A 17,120-nucleotide genomic window follows, 5' to 3' on the forward strand; every position below is an offset into this window, starting at 1 on the left:
AGGAATGAGTTATGTAATAAAGTGCTTTACCTTGAAGAACATCAGAGTACTGTGTGAATACACTGTAAAAAACCTTCCGATCATTCCCTTTCTGAGAATGCCAAAAAAATCTCATTATAAATACGAATTTAGGTATAAATTACAACCTAGGAAACACCTAGAGTCACCAAAATTATACGCTGAAAAAGTGCAATCAGATAGAAAATAAACGTATTGGAGGCTGAGGTTAGTCGCTAGTGATAGTGCACGAAGGTGTGGCGTAACAGTTCTTCCGCTGACGGCCTCTGCTTCACCTCCACAAATATCTTTTTCAAAAAGTCCCGACTGTGGTCTGACACGTGAGGAGGCAGCTGGGGGTTTGTCGGCTGAGTGGCGATCTTGAAGATTGCAGCCATAGCTTCGAACTCAGCCCAGGGTGGTTTCTCGGTAAGCATCTCCACGACCGTGCACCCAACACTCCTACAGAAGCAAACAGGCAAAACCCAATGAAAACAAGCACTGGCTGCGGCGCTCCCAGAGCATGCAAATCTAAGCAAAACTGATGGAAATGGGTGAGACCACATTTGCAGTATTGTGTGCAATTCTGGACACCTACCTACAGGAAAGATATCCATAAGATTCAAAGTTGAATAAGCTCTTCTCAGGCTTCCAACCGGGTACATGTATTAATTATAACTGATGTTTCAATGATAAACTCTACCATCTCCATCAGGAATGATGTCTGGGCATGTTTAGTCCAGTGGTATTTCTACCCCGATAGTCTGTCCCTCCTGATTGGTTAGTCTTCATCCAATCAGGTTTCTGCTTTTCTACCTTATTTAAAATCAAATTCCAGTTCTTACTTACAGTGAGACCTTTGTCTTAGTTAAAATTCTTTTTCTTTAGTTTTAGTTCAATAGCTTTCTTTACCAGGCGGTCCCAAATGCCATTGGTGCGGCATGGTACAGAATGTTAACAAAGAAGGTCTTGCTCTAACTGAGAACTGGAATTCAATTGTAAACAAGGTGGGAGAGTGAAACCCTGATTGGGTGAGGACTAACCAATCAAGAAGGATAGACTACAGGGGTATAAATACCACCGGACTAGACACGCCCTGGCATCATCCCTGATGAAGACGGCAGAGTTTGTCATTGAGATGTCGGATATAATCAATACCTGTATCTGGCTGAATGCCCGAGGAAGTTTATTCATCATATACGCCAGGAAAGCACTAGATCCTTTTTTAAGATTGGAAGTGGTGTAACTGGTAGATAGGGTCATAAGGAGAGCTTTTGGCACATTGGCCTTCATAAATCAAAGGAGATGGGATGTTATGTTGAAGTTGTATGAGACGTTTGGGGAGGATAAACCTGGAGTATCATGTACAATTTTGGTCACCTACCCACAAAAAAGATATCAATAAGATTGAAAGTGGCATCGCAGATATATGGAAAAGAAACATTACAGCACATTACAGGATATTTTTCTCTGGATCATAGGAAAATGAGGGGAGGTATGATAGGGTAGATGCAAGCAGGCTTTTCCACTGTGGTTGGGTGTGACTAGAAAGAAATGTCATAGGCCCATGCTGTTGTGCCAACCTTTTAACTTACTCAAGATCAATCTAACCCTTTTCCTTCCACATAGCCCTCCATTTTTCTATCATCCATGTGCCTATCTAAGAGTTTATTAAATGTCCCTGATGTATTTACCTCTACCACCACTCATGGTAGGGCGTTCCACGCACACTCCACTCTCCGTGTAAAATACCTACCTCTGATATCCTCCCTATGCTTCGCTCCAATATTTTAAAATTATGCTCCTTATGTTAGCCATTTCTACTCTGGGGAACAGTCTCTGGCTGTCCACACTATCCATGTCTCTTAACATCTTGTACATCTCTATCAAGTCATCTCTCACCCTCCTTTGCTCCAAAGAGTAAAACCCTACCTCACTCAGCCTATCCTCATAAGACATCTCTCTAATCCAGGCATTCTCCAAGTGGATAGAGTCGTAAAGAGGGTTTTTAACACATGGGCCTTCAAGAATTGGGATATTATATTGAAGTTGGATAAGATGTTGGTGAGGTCTAATTTGAAGTACTGTGTGCAGTTCTGGTCACCTAACAACAGGAAAGATGTCAATAAGATTGAAAGAGTACAGAGAAATTTTACAAGGATTTTGCTGGGTCTTGAGGACATGAATCATAGGGAAATGTTGAATAGGTTAGGATTTTATTTCCTGGAGTGTAAGAGGATGACAGCAGATTTGTTAGAGGTATACAAAATTATGAGGGGTATAGATAGGGTAATTACAGACCACGGTGCCAACCCAGCTAGTCCCAATTGTAAAGGAGAACTTTACAGCCAAGCTGATTCCCCGAAAGGAAATGGCCTCAGAACTGAGTGCAACACAAACAAAACTTGGTGTCGAAACTATGTTCGGTTGGGCAATCAAACTGGAGGAAGCAACTCAGAAAGGCTAGAACGAGCTGGACAGATGAATACAAAATTTAAAACTTTGCAATACAAACATTTAATGCAAATCAAGTGGACACCAAGACTTTTCCCCAGAGCAGAAATGGCAAATAAAAAAGGGCACAATATTAAGGTGATTGGAGGAAAGTATATGGGGGGGCCGGGGGGAATGTCAGGTAGGCTTGCTCTTTTTTTAACACAGAGAGTGGTGGGTGTGTGGAACACGCTGCCAGGGGCGGTGGTAGGGGCAGATACATTAGGGACATTTACGAGATTTTGAGATAGGCTCATGATTGATAGGAAAATGGAGGACTATGTGGGAGGGAATTCGATTCATCATAGAGTAGGTTAAAAGGCTGGCACAACACCTTGAGTCAAAGGGCCTGTACTGTGCTATAATGTTTAATGCTCTATAACAGGGGTCGGTAACCTTTTTGCCTCTGTGGGCCGGATCGCGTATTAATGAATGGATGGTGGGCCAGATAAATGCCATAAAAAGCTTGAAATATGGGAATTATCCATTTAAATACATCTAGTTATGTTTTGCCTCAAATTAATGAATAACACACGCTAGAAAATCATTTGTGCTTAAGGTTGCCTACCCCTGCTCTATAAAGTGGAAGCCAGTGATTTGCTTTCACAGGATGGCAGTGGCTAGTACCGGACAACATCCCACTAAGGTGAGTGGAGGAGCTGGGTAGATGTCAGAGACTAGCAAGTGCCTGGAGCACACCACTGGATGTGGCAGTAGAGGCATACAGATTAGGGACACTTAAAACATATTTATGTAGGCTCATGGATGAAAGAAAAATGGAGGACTATCGAGGAAGGAAGGGTTAGAATGACTGTGTTGTTGGTTAAAAGGTCAGCACAACATTATGGGCTGAAGGACCCCTACTGTTTTATGTTCTAACATCCTGGACCAAAAGGCCTGTCCAGTGTCCTCCTATGACTGAGTTTATCCAACAGCAACTTTTATCCTTGCAGTCAGAATCCTTTACAGGATGGCTAACCATGACGGTGACAGTGGTGTCTGAAAAGAGGATGCTGTCTAAGTTGCATGCCATCTTGGACAATGTCTCCCATCCACTACATAATGGACTGGGTGGACACAGGATACATTCAGCCAGAGACTCATTCCACCCAGATGCAACACAGAGCGTCATAGGAAGTCATTCCCGCCTGTGGCCATCAAACTTTACAACTCCTCCCTTGGAGGGTCAGACACCCTGAGCCAATAGGCTGCCTGGACTTATTTCATAATTTACTGGCATAATTTACAAATTACTATTAATTATTTATGGTTTTATTACTATTTAATTATTTATGAAGCAACTGTAACGAAAACCAATTTCCCCCGGGATCAATAAAGTATGACTATGACTATAACCATGACAGAGAGACAATACAAAGCAAAACAAAAATGGAAAGCAAAATTATGAGGGATATAGATAGGGTAAATGCAAGCAAGCTTCTTCCACTGAGGTTGGTGGGGACTACACCTATACGTCATGGGTTAAGAGTGAAAGGTGAAATGTTTAAGGGAAACATAAAAGTGAACTTCTTCACTGAGAGGGTGGAATGAGCTGCCAGTAGAAGTGGTAACTGTGGGTTCAGTTTCAACATCTGGGAGAAATATGGATAGGTACGTGGATGGGAGGGGTATGGTCCTGGTGCAGGTTGATGGGATTAAGGAGAATAATATTTTGGCACAGACTAGATAATCCAAAAGGCCTATTTCTGTGCTGTAGTGCTCAATAACTCATGGAACAATGAGAAGTAGAGACCCAATGAGTGTCAAAACAACCCAATCTTCAGAGTGGCATCAAACCTTAAGATGGAGACTGTGTACTGTAAGACTGGCTGATCCAGATGGGCCCTGGAACTAAACACAGGGCCACTTCAGCCTCTATTAGTGAGAGGGATCTTATTCACAATCCAACTTACCAGATATCGGCTTTTCGGCCATAACCTTCTCCGCTGATCACTTCTGGACTCATCCAGTAAGGGGTGCCTGTGACTGAGTTCATGCCTGTTCCCGACAAGCAGATTGTCTGTAACCGTCGACTGGCACCAAAATCTCCCAGCTTCACATTGCCGGCAGAGTCCCGTAAAATGTTTGCACCTTCCAGACAAAAATGCAACATTTCAGGTCAGTTCAAAAGGCAGGCACCCAAATCTGGCAATTATTGTTACTTTTCTGATACTATGTAGCTCAATTCCCACGTCCACAAGACCATAAAACAGGGGCAGAATGAGACCATTCAGCCCATCGGGTCTGTTCCACCACTTGGTCATGGCTGATTTATTATTCCTCTCAATCCTATTCTCCTGCCTTCTCACTGTAACCTTTGATGACCTGAGTAATCCAGAACCTATCAACCTCTTCTAAATATACACAATGACTTGGGCTCTACAGCTATCAGTCGCAGTAAATTCCACAGATTTACCATCCTTTGGCTAATGAAATTCCTCCTCATCTCCGTTCTAAATGGATGGCACTCCATTCTGAGGTTGTGCCTTCTGGTCTTAGACTCCCCTATTATAGGAAACCTTCTCTCCATATCCACACTGTCTAGGCCTTTCAATATTCAATAGGTTTCAATGAGGTCCCCTCTCATTCTTCTAAACTCCAGTGAGTACAGGTCCAAAGACATCAAATGCTCCCAAACGTTAATCTTTTCATTCTGGGGCTCATTCTGGTGAACCTCTTCTGTACTCCCTCCAATGTAAGCACATCTTTTCATAGGTAAGGGACCCAACACTGTTCACAATACTCTAAATACAGTCTGACCAAAGCTTTATAAAGCCTCAGCTATGGGTTAGGGTTTGTAGGAGCAAACTGAGAAGCCACACAGAGTTGGTGTTTGAAATAACAAGTAAATTATTAAAAACCGGTGCACACCAGGAGACCAGTCGAAGCTGATCTACCTGAGCATGAATTTGGTAAAAATCTTACATTCTCAGTTTATGAGATTACCAGTAAACTGCATTTTTTTTTAACAGAATGGTGGCCACAAAGGACTTAATTAAATAACAGACTAGGTCCAGGTTATAGAATAAAATGACCGTCCACATGTCTCGTAGAAAATCCAATTTTCTATTATACAATGTGTGCAACCTATAACGTAATTAGTGAAGTTCTTGAAGCTTGGGTATCGTCCCTGCTGCATTCCACGTCTCTACTTTTGTCTGCAGTTCCCTGCTGCCACATTAGCACAATTCACATCCCATTTTCTTGTTGCTAGCCCCCAGTACAACAGGGTGAGTGAGTTGTGGACATGTTATGCTGGTGCCAGAAGTGTGGCAACATACGTGGGTTGCCCCCCGACACTGATTTGATTTGATGCAAACAATGCATTTCACTGCACGTTTCGTGGTGGTGTGATGGCGTTATAGTTTGGGGCTTTAGAGTTCGGTGTTCAATTCCGGTGCTGTCTGTAAGAAGTTTGGACATTCTCCCCTGACTGCATGGATTTCCTCCGGGTGCTCCAGTTTCCTCTCGCATTCCAAAGACCTAATGGTTAGTAGGTTACTTGATCATTATAAATTGTCCTGTCATTAGGCTAGTGTTAAATAAGTGGGTTTCTGGGCAGGAGGGGGCTGTACCACGCTGTATCTCTAAATAAAATAAATAAAAATAAAGCTAATCTTTACAGTGATTACATGAGATTAGGGCTCACTGCCATATCTCTATATGGCTCAACAAAATGAAAACCTCTTTGGACAGCAAGACCCTGGTGAGTGCCTATGACATCAACCTCAATCCCCCGCCCCCACACTCACCTTTTACATCCCTGTGTACAATCATGTTACTGTGCAGATAGGAAACACCCTCCAGGATCTGCCGTGTGTACTTCCGTGTCACGTTCTCTGTCAGTGCACCATAGGCTTTCAGTTGGTCCTTTATTGAACCCTATTCGGAAACAATACCTGTTAAAAAGCCATTTTGCAAATTCCATTATTAAACCATACCCTCCCCCAATAATTTCTATCCTTGAAGTTTGTTTGTATTTTATTTGTCTGCATGCATTGCATTTTTTCTGTAATTGTATTGTGCCTTTTCCCTTTTTCTACAATTTGACGATCTGTCTGAATGGCATGCAAACACAGCTTTTCACTGTATCTTGCTAATGACCCAGGAATGAAAGGGTTAATGGATGAGGAGTGTTTGATGAATTTTGTCCTTCTTTTCTACAACTGGTTCTGCTTTATCAAGTAAACTCTCAAAGTCTAAGGTGTGCAGCCGATTCTAAATGTATCCATTCAAAACTTCCAAACAATTGATCCTTTGATGTTATTATTAATCTCCAGGTTTCCCTTAACTTACCCCTGGCATATATTCCATGAAGATTGACAGGGTTCTCTCCTGAGGATCCCTCAAACAGCCATAATACTGAACAATTCTCTCATGTTGGAGGTTCTTCAGTAACTGGATCTCACATTCGAGAGCATTTACCTCCTGAGAATAAAATTAAGAACTGTCAGAGCTGTTAGAAAATTCCACATATACAACCTTTGAAGTTGTTATAACTAACCATGGAATGACATTTTCAATGTCACTTCATCAAACAATAGCTCAGAGCTCCATTGATCTTAATGCATCTGAGAGCTCCCACATCTGCCCTGCACCAGCAATACAGATCCACCATTAGAAACATGGAACATAGAACATGGAAAGAGGCTGTTCAGATCATTCTGCCATGCTGGCCATCAAGTACCCCTCAAGCAATGGCCTGTAGCATTACACAGCAGCAATTTAGCTGCTAATCCATATATTATCAACATCTAATAAGATACCTGTTACCATAAGAGTTGCACCTTATTCGTCACTTCTGGAGAACCTCGAGGACAACAATAAAATTATATTTTATCAACATATTTGTGGTAATATTTTGTTTTATGTGCTGTGCGTGATATATGTTTTGTGGGTACACTATGGTCCAGAAGAGTGTTGCTTTGTTTGGTTGCATATACGTACAGTCATATGACAATAAACTTGCACTTCAACATCATCTCCAAATCTAACACCTTCCACAGCAGCCTGGGATACATTGAAGTTCAAAATTCAAAGTAAATTTATTATCAAAGTACACATACCATTTACAGCATTGAAATCCATTTTCTTATTGTACATGGTATACATAATTTGATAATGTAAGGGCCTTGGGGATTTATCTCCCTTTACATCTACTATGGCATCTAATAACTCTTTAATTTTCTCTTAAGGTCTTCTCCACAGCCTCTGGCTCCACGCAGTTTGCCCCTTTGGTCCCTCCCCAGTTTACCTTCTTAATATATTTGTGAAAAGCCTTGGAGTTTTCCTTAATCTTATCTGATAAAGATATATTTCATGGCTCCTCTTTGCTGTCCAAGTTACCTTTTTTTTGTAAAAGCACACGCCTAGAATGATATATTGGCAGATATGATTAAGGAATCTCACACAGAAAATGCCGGAGGAACTCAGTAGATCAGCTCCTCCAGCATTTTGTGTGTGTTGCTGTTGATTTCCAGCATCTGCAGAATCTCTTCTGTTTATTACGTCTAAATGGTCTCTCACGTTATTGACATTGACACCACCAACATACCTCCCTCTACGACAGAGATGGCCTCGTCCAAATCTTCTCCCTATACAAGTAACACTGTCCCCCAACACTACCCAAACCTTGTCACACTGCTCACCACTCCAGCAACCACGTGGACAATAACCAGGAAATATGGGTTTAAGTTCACCCACACGATTATGGGGAGTTGTACAAAAGGTATTCGCTCAGTGAATCATAATCACAAGCGATTCTACAGATGCTGGAAACCCAGAGCAACACACAAAACGCTGGAGGAATTCAGTAGGTAAGGCAGCATCTATGGAAAGGAATAAAGAGCCAATGTTTTGGGCCTAGAGTTTTCATCATTACTGGAAAAAAAAGGGGGAAGAAGCCAGAATAAGGTGAGGGGCAGGGAGAAGGAGTAAAGAGGTGTAAAGTAAAAGCTGGGAGGTGAAAAGTGGAACAGGTAAAGGGAAAGGTTGCATTAACAACCAACACAACCTAAGGATGTGCTGCGGGGCTGCCACAAGTGCTGCCACACATTTCGATGACAACGTTCAGCAGAACAAAGCAACAACAACAGCAAAACATACCCCTTTACTCCCTCTACCCGCTCACCCACACTCACAGATAGGCTTCAAGCCGCCTGCAAGCCTCCAGCGGACTCACAGGCATTAGGCCCCTGACTTCCTCAGTGGACACGCAGTCTCATGGACCCACGGCTTCAGAAATATGGCATTAATTTGGTAATGGACTCTTAACTCTGCAATCTACCTTGTTATAGTCTTGCACCTTAGTGTCTACCTTCACTGCAACGTCTCTGTAACTGCAACACTTTATTTTGCATTCTATTATTGTATTCCCTTGTACTACCGTGTAATGATCTGACATGTATGAATGGCATGCAGGTTTTTTCCTGTACCTTACTACATGTTAGAACATTTTTGGGGTTAGCACATATAGCAAATTAAGTTCAGCAACTGATATCAGCCACCAGTCCTCAGATTTGAATATGAACCGTGGATTAAATCTGAAATATAGCTCTGAACAATGGGTTCCTAAGAACCATTAATCAAGTTAATTGGAAGACCAGACAATGGTGATTTAAATTGGTTATTTGTGTGCAATTGGGTGTCTGTGGTGTGGGTGCAAAGAGTTATGAGGGTGGTGTGTGGTTCAAAGGAAGCACTGTAAATATGGAATTGTCCTGAATTTTTCTTTGATCTTTAGCACACAAAATGTTGTGTAGTGTTAGGTCAAGCAGACCCTCTTCCTCTGAGAGGCTCTCCCTCTGATGCCTGCTGTATCTTATTTTGCTGAATAAGGAGACCGTTTCATGTCTACCAGTACTTCACCCCAGTGATTTTGTTCATGCAACAACATTACGAACAGTATGCAAGTTTTTCCCTGGACCTCAGTACACATGACAATAACACACCTATTTACCAATCCTGATGAAGGTTCATCAACTGGAAACTATTTTGTTGTACTTCTCTTTTCAAAACTGCATGTTAAAAAGCTACTTTGAAAAGCCAGGCTTTTAGTGCTGTAGACTGTGACCCAGGCAGCGGGGTTAGTCTAAGTTCCACCATTAAGTTTAAGTTTATTGTTGTTCAACCTGTATGCAGCCAGACGGAACAACATTCATCCGCACCAAGGTGCACAACACAGTACATATAACTCACACACAACGCAATTCCAGAATGATGACATTTAGCATAAGATGCATTTATGACACAAGTTAAAAACGTATACAGTATAACACTGCTGGTTACGTGATGAGACCTGGGTGGTGGCAGGGAGTTCAGTACTCTTACAGCTGGGGGAAGGAAGTTGCTTCCAATCCTAATGCTATGGTACCTCCTGCCTGATGGTAGGGGGTCAGAGACTGTTGGATGGTTGGGAGTGGTCATTGGGCCCTGTGTATGTAGCGCTCCAGATAAATATTTCTGATGATTGGAGGAGAGGCCCTGACCACTTTACCACTCGTTTAGACAACTAAGGGGAAAGTGAGGGTCAAGTTGGTTTTTTTTTACAAAGAGAGTGGTGGGTGCTTGGAATGCGCTGCTGGGTTGGTGGTAAAGGCACATATGTTAGGTGCATTTGGACAGGCACATGGAGGTGAGGAAATGGGAGGATTTGGACATTATGTAGGAAGAAGGGATTAGCTGAGCTGGCAATTTGATTATAAATTTTATTGGTTCAGCACAACATTGTGAGCTGACAGTCCCATTCCTATATTGTACTGTTCTATTTTCAATGCTCTGGGGGAAGAAGCTGTTTCCATTCTAACAGTCCTTGTTCTAAGGCTATGGTACTATGGCCAAGATGGGCTGAATGGCCTCTTTCCGCACATACACCAATTGGATTACACCTCCACCCATCCCCCGGCATCCTGCTTCCCACGGCCCTCGTGCCCTGAAGGACTCTCACCTTACTTGTCTCAGGACTATCCGGGTCGAACTGAACTTGTTTTACTGCCAGCTCTCGCGCTGTGTCAGCATCGTAGCACAGGTAAACCCTGCCAAACGCCCCCTGTCCCAGCAGCTTGCCCAGTCTCCAATTCGAAGGCGCTCTTGGAGCTAAAACAAAAACAGTAGAAAGTAAGTACACCGCAGTGTTTCGTTACATTACATTCACTTTTGGGTGGTGATCTTTGCAGGCATTAGTACCAAACCTAAGTATGCCCTTGAGAAGTACCAAAGTCTACAGTGAAGTATCAACAGTGCGTTGTGCGTTCCCAGTGCATTGACAGGGCCATGCTGAAAGTACACTTCAGGAAGGGGAAGTGGAGGGAATACATAGCGGTCCTTATCGAGGGATCAGCAGTGGAAAGGGTGAGCAGCTTCAAGTTTCTGGATGACACCATCTCTCAAAATTTATCCTGGGCCCAACATCTGATGCAATTACAAAGAAAGCACATCAACAGTCATTAGAAACAATAGAAAGTATTTTTGACAAGAACAGGACATTTGGCCCAACAAAGCTTGCCAAATTGTTATTCACATAGTGTGTTGAAATAACTACCAAGTTTAGATTTGAAAGTCTCTAAGGTACCACTCACAACTGCACAACTAGGTAGTTTGTTCCATGTGTCCACAACAGAACAAGAAATGCTTCCTAAACAACAGGAATACTGCAGATGCTGGAAATTCAAGCAACTTTGATGTGTGTTGCAAGAAATGCTTCCTGATGTTAGTCTGAAATCTCCCTTTAGCCACCTATGTTTCATTAGGAGTTTGAGGAGATTGGTATGTTATCAAAGACTAGCAATCTTCTACAGATTTCCATGGAGAGCATTCTAACTGATTGCATCACCACCACCACTGAATGAGATCGGAAAAGGCTTTAGAAGGTTGTAAACTCAGACAGCTCCATCATGGGCACTAGCCTCCCCACTATGAAGGACATTTTCAAAAGGCGATGCTTCAAAAAGGCAGCATCCATCATTAAGGACCCTCACCATCCAGGACATGCCCTCTTCTCGATTAGAGGAGATACAGAGCCCGAAGACACTCATTCAATGCTTTAAGAACATCTTTTTCCCCTCTGCCATCAGATTTCTGAATGGACAATGATTCCATGAAAACTACATCAATATTTTTCTCCCATTTTGCACAACATATTTAATTTCTTATATTTCTTATTGTAATTTATACTATATTTTGTGTACTGCACTGTACTGCCACTGTAAAACAAATTTCGCAACATATGTTAGTGAAAATAAACCTAATTCTGATATACTACAGTGTCACTTGTATCAAAAAGATTATTTAGAGTCATAGGGCACTACAGCACAAAACAAGCTCTTCGGCTCATCTAGTCCATACCAAACTATTAATCTGCCTAGTCCTAACAACCTGCATGTGGTGCTAGGAAGTTTGGGAACCCCGTAGAATTTTTTCTATTTCTGCATAAATCTGACCTAAAATGTGATCAGATCTTCAAGCGTCCTAAAACGAGATAAATAAATAACACAAAAAATCATTATACTTGTTCATTTATTTATTGAGAAAAACATGCATTTGTTAGGAAAAGTATGTGAACCTCTGGGATAATGCCTTCTACAAAAGCCATTTGGGGTCAGTTGTTCCAATGAGATTGGAGGTGTGAGTTGTAGAGGTGCCCTGCCCTATAAAAAAGACACACAAAATCAGATTACTGACTGAGTCTGCTCTTCTCATGAAAGATCTGTTTATGTGCACCAGGCCTCGATCAAAACACCTTTCAGAGGATCTTAGAAGAAAAATTGTAGAGAAGCATGAAGATAGAAAAGGCTACAAAAACATTTCTAAAGACCTGAGTGTTCATCAGTCCACAGTAAGAGGTATTATCTACTAATGGAGGAACACTGTTGCTACTCTCCATAGGAGTAGCGCCCCGCAAAAATCATACAAAGAGCACGATGTGCAATGCTGAAGGAGGTGAAAAAGAGCCCAAGGTTAACGGCAAAAGACTTCCAGAAATCTCTAGAACTTGCCAAAGTCTCTGTTCATGTGTCCACTATAAGAAAAACACTGAACAAGAATGGTGTTCATGGAAGGACACCATTAAGGAAACCACTTCTCTCCAAAAAAAAAGCATTGCTGCAAGTCTCAAGTTTTTAAAAGACCACCTGGATGTTCTACAATACTTCTGGGACAATGTTCTGTGGACAGATGTTGAACTTTTTGACAGAAATGCACATTGCTATGTTTAGAGGGAAAAGGGCACAGCACACCAACATCAAAACCTCATCCCAACTGTGAAGCATGGTGGAAGGAGCGTCATGGCTTGCGCCTGCTTTGCTGCCTCAGGGCCTGGATAGCTTGCAATCGTTGAGGGCACAATGAATTCAAAATAGTATCAAGATATTTTATCAAGAATGTCAGGGTAGCAGTCGGTCACCTGAAGCTAAATGGAAGATGGATAATACAATAAGATAATGGTCCAAAAGACAAGAATAAATCCACAACAGAATGGTTTAAAAAGAAGAAAATTTGAGTTTTGGAACAGCTGAGTCAAAGTCCTGACCTTAATCCTATAGAAATGTTGTGGAAGGACCTGAAGCAAGCAGTTCATGCAAGGAAGCCCACCAACATCCCAGAGTTGAAGCATTTTTGTAAGGACGAATGGCCTAAAATTCCTCCAAGCCGATGTGCAGGACTGATCAACAGATACTGGAAATGTTTGGTTGAAATTATTGCTGTACAAGGGGGTCACACCAGTTACTGAAAGCCAAGTTTCACATATTTTTTCCAATAAATACATGTAATATTGGATCATTTTTCTCAATAAATAAATGAACAAGTATAATGGTTTTTGCATTATTTATTTAATTAGGTTCTCTAGTTTTAGGACTAGCATGAAGATCTAATCACATTTTAGGTCATATTTATGCAGAAATAGAGACAATTCTACAGGATTCACAAACTTTCTAGCATCACTCTAGCCTCCATGCTCCTCCCATCCATGTACTTATCCAAACTTCTCTGAAACGTTGAAATCAAACCCACATCCACCACCTCCACTGCTAGTTAATTCCACACAAACACCACCCTCTGAGAGAAGTTCACCCTCAGCTTCCTCTTAAATATTTCACCTTTCACCTCTAGTTCTAGTCTCACCCAACCTCAAAGGAAAAAGCCTGCTTGCATTTAGCCTATCTATATCCATCATAATTTTGTATGTCTCTGTCAAATCTCTCCTCATTCTCAAGCACTTCAAGGAATAAAGTCCTAACCTATTTAAACTTTCCCTCTAACTCAGGTCCTCAAGTCCTGGTAACATCCTTGTAAATTTTCTCAGCACTCTTTCAATCTTATTAACATCTTTCCTGTAGGTAGGTGACCAGAAGTGCACACAATATTCCATATTTGGCCTCACCAACATCTTATACAAATTCAACATAAGAACCCAACTCCTGTACTCAATATTTTGATTTATGAAGGCCAAAAGCTCTCTTTACGACTCTATCTACCTGTGATACCACTTTCAAGGAATTATGGATCTGTATTCCCAGATCCCTCTGTTTTACAGCATTCCTCAGTGCCCTACTGTTCACTGTGCATGTCCTACTCTGGTTTGGCCTTCTGAAGGGCAACACCTCATACTTGGCTCTATTAAATCTCATCTGCAATTTTCAGTCCATTTTCCCAGCTACTCCAGATCCCACTGCAAGCTTTGATAGCTTTTCTTTGCTAGCTCCATCTTGGGTACTAGCCCATTGAGGACATCTTCAAAAGAAGATGACTCAAAAAGACAGCATTATTATTAAGGAATCCCATCATCCAAGTCATAACTTTTTCTCAATACAATCATCCATGTGGAGGTACAGGAGCTTGAAGACACACACTCAACCTTTAGGAATAGTTTCTTCCCCTCTGCCATCAGATTTTGAATGGACAATGAACCTATGTACAATACCTCACTTTTTTTTCCTTTTTGTGATTTTTTACACTACTTATTTAATTATTTTTAATATATATTCTTCTTATTGTACTGTATAGTTATTTTTATTATGTACTGCAATGTATGCTAGTGATATTAAACCTAATTCTGATCTGATTCTGTCCATATCATCCACAAATTTGCTGATTCATCATCCACCATTATTATTGATGACAAACAACAATGGACCCAGCACGAGAGAAGATTGATAAATTGCTGGAGTCTACAGTAAAGTATCTTGATAGAGCTTTGTGGGATCCTAACACTTTGAAAGAAGGGGTAACATATTGCCAAATGTGATTTGTATTTACCGCAAGGCTCAGTGCTGGGTCCGCAGCTATTTACAATATACATTAATGATTTAGATGAAGGGATTAAAAGTAACATTAGCAAATTTGCAGATGACACAAAGCTGGGTGGCAGTGTGAAATGTGAGGAGGATGTTATGAGAATGCAGGGTGACTTGGACAGGCTGGGTGAGTGGGCAGATGCATGGTAGATGCAGTTTAATGTAGATAAATGCGAGGTTATTCACTTTGGTGGCAAAAACAGGAAGGCAGATTACTATCTGAATGGTGTCAAGTTAGGAAAAGGGGAAGTACAACGAGATCTAGGTGTTCCTGTACATTAGTCACTGAAAGTAAGCATGCAGGTACAGCAGGCAGTGAAGAAAGCTAATGGCACGTTGGCCTTCATAACAAGGGGAGTTGAGTATAGGAGCAAAGAGGTCCTTCTGCAGTTGTACAGGGCCCTGGTGAGACCACACCTGGAGTATTGTGTGCAGTTTTGGTCTCCAAATTTGAGGAAGGACATTCTAGCTATTGAGGGAGTGCAGCGTAGGTTCACGAGGTTAATTCCTGAGATGGCAGGACTGTCATATGTTGAAAGACCGGAGTGACTGGGGTTGTATACACTGGAATTTATAAGGATGAGAGGGGATCTGATTGAAACATATAAGATTATTAAGGGATTGGACACGCTAGAGGCAGGAAACATGTTCCTGATGTTGGGTGAGTCCAGAACCAGAGGCCACAGTTTAAGAATAAGGGGTAGACAATTTAGAACAGAGTTGAGGAAAAACTTTTTCACACAGAGAGTGGTGGATATGTGGAACGCTCTGCCCCAGAAGGCAGTGGAGATCAAGTCTCTGGATGTTTTCAAGAAAGAGATGGATAGAGCTCTTAAGGATAGTGCAATCAAAGGTTATGGAGATAAGGCAGGAAAAGGATACTGATTGTGGATGATCAGCCATGATCACAGTGAATGGTGGTGCTGGCTCGAAGGGCTGAACGGCCTACTCCTGCACCTATTGTCTATTGTATCAAAAAGATTACTTGCTGTACACTTGGTCAATATAATCAGAAGTTTCCAACAATCAGACTCCATTATAGGAAAGATACCCTTAAGCTGGAAGGAATTTACAAGGATGTTACTGGGACCCAAAGGACTGGGTTATGGAGAGAGTTTGAGCAGGAAGGGACTTTTTCCATTGGAACATAGGAGAATGAGTGGTTACCTAATAGCCAGAGGTGTAGAAATTCATGAGAGTCATAGATATAATGAATACATAATCTTTTTTTTCCCCAGGGTTGGGGAAACAGGAAGCACAAGGCATAGGTTTAAGATAACAGGGAAAGATTTAATAAGAACCTGAGGGGCAACTTTTCACACAGTATATAGAATGAGTTCAAGACTCAAGTACACAAATATAAATGAGAATGAAAAAGTTTTTACTCCGGCTCCATTGCAGCAAAAGAATCAATAAGATAAAGAACACAATAATTAAAAAACACAATGAATATAAATATATAAAATAGCTTATACACATAGATTGATTGCATGTCCATAAGATGACAATAGACACAGGAGAATCGGTACGTAAGGTGACTGACAGGAAATGATAAAGTAGTGGTGGTTGGGGGTGTGGAAGTGATTGAGGCAGGAACATTAACAATATTTAAAAGGTACCGGCAGGTACATGGATAGGAAAGGTTTAGAGGGATATGGGCCAAACATGACAAATCAAACATGCTGAGGTTAGTCATGAACCTTACAACGGCTAGGTGGGCTGATATCCATAACAGACAGGGTAGGGTTGTCAATGTCACTTCCCCTTCGGCGCATCCTGCTGTCCTCGTACTCTGGTGTGAAGACACTGCTCCCACTGCTGGTGCTCAGAGACAGTTCTGTGGGACTGAAGTTAACCGGGGAGCGGAAAGTGTTTCCATGAGTTCTTCTGGCCCTGGGAAAAGTTTTGCGACCTGCAGCGGGATGCAAACAGAGTGTTAGTACAGTACGTTGCAGTCAGAAGGGAATGGAAAGTGAGATGATGGGCTATTCCTGCAACCGTAGGTATGCTTGAAAGACCCAACACAGAAACAGTGCTAGAACTACTGGTTATCACTCCTTCCTTTTTCTCTCCCATTTATCCCACCAGCCCCCAATCACATTTCTTTTCCCTCCCTAGCCCTCTCAACCTGTCCATCTCTCACACACTCCTCCCTCCAGTTCCCCTCCCCATCTCCTTCCCTTTAACCTGTGGTTCATTGGCCTCTCCTATCTTCTCCAGTCCTTTGTTATGTCCATCGATCACCAAATTTTGGCATCTTTCCCATTCTCTCCTCCCTCCCTCACCTGGGTCCAACTATCGCCCCCCCATTATCTCCAACTTCCCCCCCCACCACCACTT

At 41.9% G+C, this 17,120-nt stretch overlaps 1 protein-coding gene across 2 annotated transcripts in view; it reads right to left on the reverse strand.

Annotated features, from left to right (window-relative positions):
* Positions 1 to 233: 233 nt before the first annotated feature.
* map3k2 (mitogen-activated protein kinase kinase kinase 2) overlaps positions 234 to 17,120 on the reverse strand; it is a 78,604-nt gene continuing 61,717 nt past the window's right edge. For both annotated transcript variants that reach the window (XM_072261079.1, XM_072261080.1), the window contains exons 12-17: positions 16,486 to 16,692; positions 10,436 to 10,584; positions 6,787 to 6,918; positions 6,243 to 6,372; positions 4,404 to 4,581; positions 234 to 459 (exon numbers count right to left, since the gene is read on the reverse strand). In XM_072261079.1, the coding sequence (XP_072117180.1) occupies positions 234 to 459; positions 4,404 to 4,581; positions 6,243 to 6,372; positions 6,787 to 6,918; positions 10,436 to 10,584; positions 16,486 to 16,692 (1,022 nt within the window). The remainder of the gene's footprint in view (positions 460 to 4,403; positions 4,582 to 6,242; positions 6,373 to 6,786; positions 6,919 to 10,435; positions 10,585 to 16,485; positions 16,693 to 17,120) is intronic.

This window comes from Mobula birostris, chromosome 6 (genome assembly GCF_030028105.1).
Source record: "Mobula birostris isolate sMobBir1 chromosome 6, sMobBir1.hap1, whole genome shotgun sequence".
Lineage (NCBI taxonomy): Eukaryota > Metazoa > Chordata > Chondrichthyes > Myliobatiformes > Myliobatidae > Mobula > Mobula birostris.